This window comes from Lipotes vexillifer, unplaced genomic scaffold (genome assembly GCF_000442215.2).
Source record: "Lipotes vexillifer unplaced genomic scaffold, Lipotes_vexillifer_v1.1 scaffold40, whole genome shotgun sequence".
In the NCBI taxonomy this organism is placed as follows: Eukaryota; Metazoa; Chordata; class Mammalia; order Artiodactyla; family Lipotidae; genus Lipotes; species Lipotes vexillifer.
In genome coordinates this window covers 5,522,438-5,534,475 of record NW_006771578.1, presented here as the reverse complement: position 1 = coordinate 5,534,475, position 12,038 = coordinate 5,522,438, and the positions used below count along the sequence as shown (strand labels likewise).

At 47.7% G+C, this 12,038-nt stretch overlaps 1 protein-coding gene across 1 annotated transcript in view; it reads right to left on the bottom strand.

The window, feature by feature from the left end:
• Positions 1–1,368: 1,368 nt before the first annotated feature.
• Positions 1,369–12,038, bottom strand: part of RBP2 (retinol binding protein 2) — a 22,108-nt gene continuing 11,438 nt past the window's right edge. Inside the window, exons 2-4 of the mRNA XM_007446976.1 lie at positions 8,212–8,390; positions 2,970–3,071; positions 1,369–1,436 (exon numbers count right to left, since the gene is read on the bottom strand). Of these exons, the coding sequence (XP_007447038.1) occupies positions 1,386–1,436; positions 2,970–3,071; positions 8,212–8,390 (332 nt within the window). The 3' untranslated portion in view covers positions 1,369–1,385. The remainder of the gene's footprint in view (positions 1,437–2,969; positions 3,072–8,211; positions 8,391–12,038) is intronic.

The window sequence follows — 12,038 nt, the reverse complement described above, 5'->3', positions numbered from 1 at the left end:
AAAAAAAAAAAAAAAAAAAAAAAAAAATCATACCAGAGGGTGCTAATACCACCTGCTACTCCTCCTGGCATGAACCTACCTTTCAAAGGCAGTGCTTGTCTAATGGTGGGATTCCAGGCTGTGCTACAGAAGGATACGGAGATGGCTCTGGCCTGCAGTGCCTTCTCAGGATCCCACGAACGAACCACCATAAATCCATCCCTATTAACTACTCTCCTGTTCCAGGTGCACTAGTCCATTTGCGTATCCAGCAGGAAAATACAGTGCTGCCTCGGAGTAACGAACCTAATGTTCTGGAAGCAGCAGGAAGTCTCGGAGGTGTTGACCTACTGCTACTGAGCATCCACTCATCTGGACCCCGAAGGTGGTGGAGGGGGTAGGTCCACATGATGACCAGAGCTAGCAGGGACTGAGCCCTTACCACGTACCAAGTCCTGTTCCAAGCACTCTGTATGTGTTAACTCACTTAATCCTCACAGTGACCCATCCCAGTTGGAGGAGATGCTATTTTTGTCTTCTCCATTTTACAGAAGAGATCAACAAGGATAGAGAGTCCAAATCATGTGCCTATGGTCACCCAGCTAAGAAGTGGAGCACAGGGCTTGAACTCAGGCTACCTGGCAGAGCTTGGTGACCCCTCTGCAGGGGTGAAAGTCTGCCCAGGGCTGAAGGCCAAAGGACTGGCCTGGACCAAAAGCAGATGATACTGCAGACCTGCAGAGGCCTTTAGAGGTTAGAGCCACTCAGGCTGCTTAAGGGCAAGTACAAACTGGAAAGCATATGCTTCCTAAAATAGGACCTTGGAGACATAATTGTGCTATCCATAGGAAAAATCTCAAATAGGCAATGTCCAAGAATTAGTAGGGGATATGCTGTGCTGGCCAGAGAGTGTTTCCAGGTAAAACAACCCCACACCCAAACTAACGACAAAGAAGCTAAGCTAAACTAAAGTAAAAACTAAACAACAAAAGCTGCACAGAAAACCACCATGCAGGCAATCACCTCTTCTGCTTGCGGATAAAACTGACAGTTCTAGAAATAAAGGGGAATAGATGGAAGGGTTTCAAAGTATGGGAGTGATTTTTGTTTTCTCGTTTAATGCCAGCTTTCAAGGAAGGATGACTACGTCTGTCACTGTTACATACTCGTTCTGTTTAAAACCCATCCAGATGCCTCCATGGGCTCTATCAGGAGTAGGGGGTTCCTGCGGCTGCTCCCCGAAGCCAGCAGAGAGCTCTTCACGGGGAGCATGGAGCGCGTGCTTTTGAGGGTCATTTGAGGCTGTGGTGAGCAAAGGCAAGACTTGGGAGGGGTCATCTGGAGACTTGGGGCTCCTCGAGAGGCTCTGGGGAAGCTGGGGACAAGGGGCCCACTTCTCACAGCCATCACTTCTTCTTGAACACCTGATGGCACACCTGGTCGCCGCACGTCAGCTCCTGCAACATCAGAAAGCAGGGGAGTGACTAACAAGCCAGGCCTTCCTTCCGCCCACCCCCAGCCCTCTGGGTGTCTGTGAGCTGGGGTGGGGGAGGAGCTGGAATAAAGAGGACACTTAGTCATTCTGGGCAAAGAGCATCTCAGAGACCCAATCAGCTGGCGTGCCCTGCAGGTAGCAGTAATTTGATTTTGACACCTGAATTGAGCTTGAACAACTATAAAAATGAAAAATGCAAAGAAATTATCCTCTTGGGCAGGATTTCTCCTACTCTCGTGATTAAAGCAACATCGCCTAATTTATAAAAGGCAGCAAAGCCACAAAGAAGGGAAGGATCCAGTGGGGAGCATTTGGAAGGCAAGGGCCTGGTGAGCTGTCCCTGCACCCTGTGGATTTTCTGGCCTCTGGTGATTAGAACGTTGCTTGGTGGCAGCAAAGGCAATGACAGGGCATGGGCTGCAGAAGGGCTCCCCGCAAGATGCTGCCTTTCATCTGGACAGAGGGAGCCCCCAGGCCTTATCTGCACCTCGTGACCCTTTGAGGGAGGAGAGAAAAAACACGAGTGTGGAAACAACCACAAAAATCACTGCAGTTGATGATGAATCCCTTGGCTTAGCCACAGGGACAGTTGGGGTTTGTACTACAATTTAAAAAATCCACCTTCCAAACCGGAGCAGGTAGGGAAAACTGTCGATGGAAAACAGTGACTGCCTCCCATTTACCACCAGTTGACATTGTCTCTGAAATAAAGATCTCAGGTGAGGCAAGGCTGGCTCTGAAGGGCACCCTGTGACATGAATACTGACACCAGAGCCAGGTACCTGCTTGACTCCACAGGTGAATGAATAAAGAGCCATCCATTAAATGAGCCATTCATTTAACAAATGAGTGACTGAATGCATGAAGGAGTGAAAGATTTTTCACTATTGAATGTTGGACAAATCACTTGTCTTAAAGACTGAAGAGTGAAAAATTAAGCTATCTAGACGGATATAATTTATACAAGGAAATCAGAAATAATTTATTCCAACTGCTCTGTTCCGGTGTCAAATTAAACTAAAATATTTTGGGATCAGGTGGACATAGCTTAGGATGTGAGGCCGGTGCCTGGGGTCTACAGGCAGTTCCCAGCGCAACCCGCTCCCATGCATCCCACGCCCACCGCAACCCCTCTCCTTCCTAGGCTCACATCACTGAGGAGGCCTGGTCTCACCCTCCTCCAGGGCATTTTAATTCTGTGCCTCGAGTTTCTCCCCAGCTGATCTTTGACAGGTTCCCTGCATTCCTCCTTGGATCTCGGCTTCCTAGCTCAGCATCTTGAACTTTCCTTTTAATTTTGCAGCCGTTCACAGAAACAGCCATATAGATTTCCTCCTGGAGTGCCCTGAGCCAGATGGGAATGGCTCATGCATTTGACCACACGCATTTGGCTGGAGCTTAGGGGAGGAGGGCAGGGCCATTCTTCTCATCAAAGCGCCTGGCTGGGTGAACCGGCAGTTGGCATAAGCAGAGTGGAGGGGAGCTGGGGACTTACCAGGTGCAGCTTGTCCCCCTCGACCCACTGCTTCCAGCCTCGGTTCTCCTTTTCCCCCTTCTGCACGCACACGAGGGCATCACCTTCCCAGACGATCAGAGTCTGTAATGAGAAATTTCCAGGCAAATCAAACGTATGGTCGTGATGGGGACTGAACACAGGTAAACCTGCAGCTGCATTTCCTGCAGCCACTCCTGGGCTTTTGCTCCGTCCTCAGAGCAGAGCTCTCAGCCACAGCCACGCCAGCCTCCCACCAGCCTCATTTCTACATACGCCCTTCATTCTAGCCAGACCGACTTATCTTGGCCGGTTCTGTTCTCTTTGAAAGATTTCTACTCTTCCATTTTACCATATGGTAAAGACAGCATTCCAAATCGGTGGGGGACAAGATGATGAATTTAACTATGTCACAATGTAAAATTTCTGGAAGGGAAAGATACCTCAAAGTCAATAGACGAATAACAAACTGGGAAAAATAATTGTAACACATATCAGAAAAAGACCTGATTTCCTTACATACAAAGGACACCTGTACATCAATAAGGAAAAGATCATTAACCTAATAGGAAATTCAACACAGGACACCAAACCAACAGCTTACGAGGAAAAACAAAACAAAACAAAACACCCTAGCTGGGCTTCCCTGGTGGCGCAGTGGTTGAGAGTCTGCCTGCCGCTGCAGGGGACATGGGTTTGTGCCCCGGTCCGGGAAGATCCCACGTGCCATGGAGCGGCTGGGCCTGTGAGCCATGGCCGCTGAGCCTGCGTGTCCGGAGCCTGTGCTCCACAACAGGAGAGGCCACAACAGTGAGAGGCCCGCGTACCGCAAAAAACCAAACCAAACCAAACCAAAAGAAAAAAACAAAAAAAACACCCAAGTGGATGGCTTTTAAACATAAGAAAATATATTCAACCTCACTTATAACAAGAGAAATGCAAGTGAGGTCTGTTTGTTTTTCAGATACAATTCATCCTGTGGTCAAAGATCAAAGAGTCTAATAACACACTGGGTTGGAGGGGGTACAAAGAAGCATGGGCCCTCACGCAGGACTGGTGCATATATAAATCGGTATGAATCTTTTTGCAGGGCAATTTTACATTACCTTTCAAAATATAACATTGTGTATATTCTTAGACCTAGAAATTTTACTTCTGAGAATTTTTCCTACAGGAAACACATTGTGAGGACTGCCCACTGTAGGGCGATAATAAAGGCAGGGAAGCTACCTAGTTAGCAGGGGGCTGTACATATGGCTCCAAAGCCAGCCTTGTCATCCAGAACTGGGAGACGGACCTTCTCCTGGTCCTGGGTTTCCTCCAGGCAGCAATGCTGATCAATTAGCACAGGGAAGGCAGCAGAGATGCAGAGCTTGTGCTGGACAACCAGGCTGAGTTGACAAGCAGGTTGGACAACCCACAAGAGGCTGAACCACAAGAGGCTCTAACCCCTCTTATTAAATTTACATATTTACAAATTTCACACCCTGCCCCAGTTCCTCTTCCTCCTGTTCCCCCCACTTTACCTGTCTTAGTACCTGCCAAGGGACGATGTGTACTATCCCTAAGTGGTCCTTCAAGGCCACCCACCTCTGTGCCCACATTAGGCTTTCATGCGAGGTTGACGGTATCATTCCCATCCGGGCAGTGGTGGTGTCTTGGTGCTGCCCTTCCTCGGGGATGATCCTGATGTGAGTTGGTTTTCTTCCAAGTATGTGCAAACCATATTACGCCTCTATGAACAATATTATGCTAAGGACCAGGAGTTTATTTTCCTCCCTATCTTGCAAACCCAGCTGGTGATAAACGAACCTGTGTTTTTTGGTTTTTTTAAATTCACTTCAGGTCTGATTTTTGGTAGATATCTGTTTGCTACAGATTGTTAAGTCTACCTGTTTCTAAAGCAATATTTGACCTTGACCATATTATATATTTTATGTACAATTTTATTCCTCCTTACTTTACTCTTCAGCCCATCACAGCATTGTTTGTTACAGCAAAGGCCTGGAAGCCTCATAAATTGCATCAGTGGCGGCTGTTTAAATACGGTGTGGTTCCTCCCCGCTCTGTAGCCGTTGAAAGGAGAAGGCAGTTCTGCACTTACAGCGAAGAGCAGTCTCCATAGTGTATAGTTTAAGTTAAAAAAGCAAGGAGGAGGGCCATGTGCATAAAAGAAAGGAGCAGTGAGGATGCATGCATATGTTTGTACACGTTCTCTCCAAGGAGGCAAAAAAAACCCTTAATAGTAATTGTCCCTCAGGGAGGGAACTAAGGAGCTGGGGGCCAGCATAGGAAGGAAATTTCACTTTTTAGTGTTTAATTTTTTTTTAGAGCATGCGTATGTATTAATATTCCCCAAATTAATTTAAAAGTAAAATTCTACATGTTTTCTAAAGAAAACATTTCTCCTCCTCCTTTAGGACCATCTTAAGCCTCACAGTTTTGAATGTCTTAGAGAAACTTAATTCATAGGTTGCTCTCTTTCCTCTTCTGGAAGCGAGATGTTGTCTGGAATATTCCAGAGATCCCTCCCACGTAGACGAGAAAGGACTCACATCTTCTATTTGGGCAAGGTCTGTGTCTTCCAATCCCCCAGCCCATATGGTCTTACACATCAAGGACACCTAATGCATGTTGATTGAATGAATATCTGTCTCCCCTCTTTTAGAGGGGCTCGTGAGGGTGACCAAGGAGTTAAGAAGTGGAGTCCTGGAGAATAAGAGGACAAGAGTAGAGGAGCACTACACGCACACGCAAGTGCACACATGCACACAGACGCAAGATTTTTGTGCACTTGGGTGTGCCACCAAGGGTGAGCAACAGAAATTAATCAGAGAGATAGACTCATCCACTCCCTGCCGTGCCTCTCCAGCTAAAGGGTTGCAGTCAAGTTACAGGAAGAAGGTAGTGCCAAGGGCACCTGCTCTGTATTGTGATTCTCATGGGAACAGCCCTTTGCTGGAGGCTGGGCAAATTCTGTCTGAGTACTTCTCAATCTCGTGTGTGTGTGTGTGTGTGTGTGTGTGTGTGTGTGTGTGTGTGTGTGTGTGTGTGTGCCTGCGCGCTCGCGCGCGCGCGCGCGTGTGTGTTTATTAGCCCTGGCTTTTTGCTGCAGGCAAAGCAGACACCAGAAGTGAGAAAGGGGATTATCTCTCTCTGCAGGGCTAAGAGCCGATCCTAGAGAGAGGATGGAACTCAGAGAGGACAGAGCATGGAAGGGAGAGGCAGAAGCCTAGGTGTTTACAAATGGAGCCCTTTAAGGGTCAGGAAGGGCCAAAAGGACATGATTTATTTCAGTAAGAGTGAGTTCTCCACCATCAAAGGTGATAAAAAATGAGTCAGAGAGGACAGGCCTGCTTTTCAATAGCCCACGCCCAAATCTGAGAAGCAAGGGGAAAATGAATCATTTGGAACTGATTAGGTTAGAACAGCAGAGGGTTGCAAAAATTCTGAGACAAATTTTCCTCTCATTTTTGGTGTCTGATGAATTGGTCTCGCAGCCACACAGCTCAGAAAAGCTTGCCGATCCAGCAACTCCTCGGGGCGGGATTCTACAAGGGGCCGTTACAGAGCTCGGGAGCTTAGCATCTCCTGCCAAGACTGGTTTGATGGAAGCATTTCCAAAGGGCTTTCCATTTCCCACTTTTCTTTTCAAGGAGCCCAAACGTCATTCAACCCTGACTCATTGGCTGAGATGATCAATGTGGCAGGACAACTTGATTGAGAAATAAAATGTGTCCTGCTCTTTTGGCTTTAGAATCATCCCCAAAGAATGATGACAGCTTTTCCTCCCCACCCCGGGAGAGCAGCCAGAGCTTTGGGGTAAGAGTTGAGACTTCGACTTGGAAGGAACTCCTGGAAGCACCAGAGAAGAGTGGGGCTCTGGGGGGAGTGGGGCTCATGGGGAAAGGGGAAGGGCAGGGTGGAGGGCCCTGCTTCGTTGTGGTGCTCTGAGAGGGTGGCCCTCTGCAGGGCTTGAGAGCACGGATACCTGGGCACAGGAATCTCAGCCCGGCCCTCCTCCTCAGCTTGGGAGCCAGGGCAGAGGTCCTGGTGGCTGCGTTGGCACAGAGGGAGTGGGTGCCATGAGGGCTCAAGTTGTCCACTCCTGTATAAACCACATGGGCTTGCACTGGACCGTGCAGTCCCCGGGGTTCTTGTATGCTGCTAAGATTTGGGTGTGGGAATCCTTAAATGAGGCTGAGATTGGATTTTCCCCCATTTCTGTTGTTGGGACTGCCCAGGTGTAATTGCATTTGGAAAACCAAAGATGTTCACACTGAGCGTGAATGTGGACAGTGCAACAATCAGTCACTGGGCTGTGATACCACCAGGTGATGCAGGAGGAGAGGGGACCTGCCGATGGCCCCGCCTTTCCCACCACTGCCCTACCTCTCCCCACTGCTACCAACCTCTGCCTTATTCACAAAGAGCCCCTTGGATGAGGGCCTGCCTATTCTGCAGACTCGAGTTCTCAGGCTTGGAGATAACTCCCCACTCTGCACTCAGAGTTCTCTGCTCATTTTAGGGGCCTCCCTACATCCAAAACTTCAAGCGGCTAGAAGTGTGCCTTCTGATGCATGGAGGATTTCCTCGATTATGTCCTGAGAGTCAAGGTGAGGCTGAGACTGAAGCCATAAGCTTGCCAGAGATTTATGGGGGTTTCTAGGATTGGAGAAAGCCTGACTTCATCTAGTCTACCGATTTTTTGGTGTGATTTGCATTGCATTTTTCTAAAAAAAAAATTAAATCAGTTGGGACATCTAAAATTGAGATATTTCATATAAGAACATATGAATGCTCAACAGCTCCTGAAAAGAAAAAAAAATCTAGCAACATGAGGCCTCAGTCCTCCATGGCAATGACTGGCTGCTGCTGAGGAGCTGCTCCCAGGATGAAGCTATGCTATCCCGCTGGCACCCTCAACGTCTTTCCCTATGAGCCCACCTGGCCTCTTTGCTTTGCCTGCCAGGCCCATGTCAGTGTATGAGCTGGCCTCCTACCCTGGATCCTGGAGAGGTCAGCATCCTTTAATCCCTCCTTGGCTTATAAGCTTCACGCAGAAGCCAGCCTGCTTCTTCCTACTAAACTTTCAACACTTGCTTATTGCCAGCATCATTAAGTCCATTCTGGTCCCCCTCTCCTGATGCCTCCCAGGTTGTTTCTGTCATTTTTTCATTGTGCAGCTAAACAGTCAGCCCCTGCACCAAGACCGTGTGGATGAAAACTTCACTCTGGTCAGTACCTTAACATTCCGGTTGTCCAGGCCCTTCGTGTGCTCGTCAAACTCCACCCCGACTGTGAAATCCAAGTTATAGTTTCGGAACGTGCTGTTGGTTTTCGTCTTGAACTTATCACCGTCTTGCTCAATGATCTTCGTCTGAGACAGATGGATGGCGATCTTGCGGGTGGCAAAATCAATATCTGTTGGCAAAGGGAGTTGTGGAGGTTATGATGTGCTCAGCCAGACTCATTCATTTCTTTAACAAGGCCAAACGCTCAGGACCAGAGATGCAGATCTCAGGCCGGCCGCATTCTTTGCTCAAGTGGGAAACTGGAGCTGTCTTGCACACGGCCAGTTTGGACATCTCGGTCAACTGTCGGGAAACCCAGGGTCCTTGGGCATCTCCTCGGGAGCACTGGTGGGAGGGGAGGTAGCACCCCTGAGCTGAAACTCCCCAGTGTGCGTGTGTGCACACCCATGCGCACACACACATATATACACGCACACGCCTACATATACACACGCACGTGTCCCTGCCCTCATAGCAGCTCCCTTCTATCTATTTGACATACTGGTTTCCTCCTAAGAATTTGCTGAACAGAAGACTTCATGGTTTAAAAGAAAAAAGACTGTTTAAAAATAACCAGTCTAGATCCTGGGTAAAGATGGATCTTTTGTTCATGCCCACTGAGGGGAAGAATACCTACAAACTTCCATTTTTACAGCAGATCTGGGGGATGTTCTGCCTCAGTCATGGCCCCAGCACAGCTTAGGCATATTTCAGACACTTAATAAACACGTGCTCAGAGATTTCTTTTGTTGTTTTTAAGGAAAAGATGAATCATTGTTTATATTTTTATTATGAAAGGTTTCAAACAAACCAAAGTAGAAGGGAGAGTACAAGGAACCCGGCACACCCATCATGCAGATTCAACAATTGTCAAGGTTCTGCTGCATCTACTCCATTTACATCTTTTTTTTGCCTTGATATTTTAAAGAAAACCTTATTCATTTCTTAGAGACCATATGTAAGTAAAAGGGAACACGCCCTTCAATAGAGTGTTTCATTTCCTGAGCTTTACATTTTACGGTAAGAAGCTAAGTGCTGAGCCCACCTCCTGTTAACCTCTGATTGTGCATAGAATGTCACCCAAGACAAAACGTCACTGTCCCATAGAAATGATGTAGAAACAGGATAATACTGGAACTGCTACATTTCTACCCTTGCTACAAACATCATTAAGCTTTTTGTCTCTAGCCAAATCTTATTTGACCTTTGACCTCCTTTATGCCTGGGAATTCTCCAGATATCTTCGGATGCCTATATAAATCTTTAATTTTTTTTTTTTTTTAAGAAAGTTTACCTGGAAGATTTCAAAAAACACTGAGATTGATTCGCTCATAACCCAAGGTAATAATGACTTCAAAAGTAAGAACAGTTCAGATTCACTGAGTGCCATTCCTCTGAGAACTCCAGCCTCATCTCTATGGTCGTAGGTGATTAAACTTCACACTGTGTGCTATATCTGGTGGGGGATAAATACTAGCGTGCCCATGAGTGAGACCAGCAGTTACCAACAGTGCGTGGAGCCGCTTTCAATTCAGAGAATGAACATCTCCGATGGTCGCATCCCCACCCCTTCTGCTGTCCTTCCCTGGTAGCCAAGCATCACTTCCCTCACCCTCTTTCCCCACTTCCCTTCTGACACATTTCTTCCTGAATCCCTCTTTGGTCATTATCACTTTCCTTCTCCTAAAGGACCAAGAAGAAGAGGTCCAAGCTGGATGCTTGGACCACAGCAGAATCCAGGAAGGACTTTGGCTGGTCTTTTGGATTCTAAATTGTATAAAGTCAGCTTTTATCTGACTTTATACAATTTAGAATAATTTCAAGTAGTAACAGGCAACCCAAAAGGTAAAAGGATTATATACCTGTATCCTAAGTTGAAAAGAGAAATAGGTTCAAGTTGGCCTGAGCTGGTGTGTGCACGCCAGTGCTTTGTTCAACTATTGTTCACTACTATTGGTTGAGAACTTGCCCGGTCTAAGCATGCACCAATGGCTGCCCATCAGAATCACCTGGGAAGATATAAAAACTACAGGTTTCTGGGCCTCATCTCAGACCCTGAATCTCTGGGTGGTTTTAAACCTTGGATTTCCTCTCAGGGGGCTGTTTGGAGAAAGACTTCAATGGTTTAAGAAATTTGAAAGCTACTGTTTAAGCACCTACTCCTCATGAGGTAGGAAAAGTCAAGGTTGGGCCCAAGCACAGCCTCCTCATGCATAGGTATTAGGGAGAAGGCAAAGCCACCTCCTTGTTTTGCACTTAAGGAGGCCAGGACACATGGAGGAATGGCATCCAAAATAGAAACTTTGTCGCATCTGAGCAAGAAACTCTGCCCATGAAAACCATGGAGCCTGTGCGATAAAAACACACAGGTGGCTGGTGACTGGATGAAAGACAAAGGAGCCCACTGGCAGCCTCCTCATTCTTGCCTTCCAGAGGACTTCTCAGCCCCACACATGCACAGAGCGGGGTCTCAAGTCGCCCTCTAGTAACCCTGGCCGTATTGTAATATCATTATAATATCATCAGCATTGCCGTTTTGACCCCATCCCCACCCCTGTGGTGCTCACGGGAAGGATTCAGAATGGTGCCTGGTGGAAGTCCAAATAAGGAACTGCCGATGACACAATCATAGGGAAGGAAAAGGGGAGTCACCCTCATCTAAGCTCCAGAAGATTAACCCCATATTAACAACCTAAGCTGCCCTACTGTGTGCCCCTCACTCCCAAGGACGCCCCACTCTTCTCCTTCGAGTGTGTAACTTTTGCTTCTGCCCTTGCGTGCTCTCCCGCACGTACTGTGCTGCTAATAAACTCTGTGCCCACTTTACAATCTTGGTCTCTTTGTTGAATTCTTTCCTCAAAGTAGACAAGGACTGAGGTCCTTTTGCTCGCCAAAATCCCTCATGGTATAGGTGATGACGTGGAGGCCCAGAGAGGTTAAGTGACTTGTCTAAGATTACACAGGTGGAAAGCAATCACAAGGGTTCCATTATTGGAAGGATGTGTGGAAGGTCAAGCTGGGAGGTGAAAATAGAGGTTCTCAGTTTAGGTAACCAAGGTAGAAGCAGAGAAGTAAAGAATTTTATGGGGGAACTTAGGAGCTAAGTTTTAGGTAAGGTGACTCTGGGGGCCATGCTGTGTGGACCTTTGGTAGTATTTGGGGTGATAGTTAGGACATGCCTTTTAACCAACCAGGAATGCTGTCCCATAGTGGAACCTCCCTTGGGAAGCTTCACTCACTTCATTCTCCCAAGAAACCACAAGATAAGTACTATATTATTCTCCATTTTACCAGCGAAGAGCCTGGCTCAGAGCGGCTGTGTCACTTGCCCTCGATTATACAGTGAGGAAGCAGTAGACGTGGTAATTGAACCCAGGATGGCCTGGCTCCAGGGCCAGCACCGCGCTCCACAAGCTCTGGGCTGACCCGTCCCATCACGTCAGACCACCCCAGTTTGTGCACTTCCAGTGGCTGCCCAGGATACCAGTAACTTCTGACTCTACGTTTCCCCTGGAGCCACAGGGGCTTCTGGATCCAGCTGGATGAGCCCTCGCTGTTTGGGGCAGCTTATGTTCTCCAGGGCTCATGTACACTGCCCCCACCAGACAGCAACTGTTTCCTAGGCTTAGGGCTCTACAAGAATTCGGAGCTGGAGCAACCACGTTCCAACGCTGGACATTTTCTGATAGCTTCAGCTTTGTGGCATATGAAATTGTACCGGGGGCTCCCCTGGTGGCGAAGTGGTTGAGAGTCCGCCTGCCGATGCAGGGGACGCGGG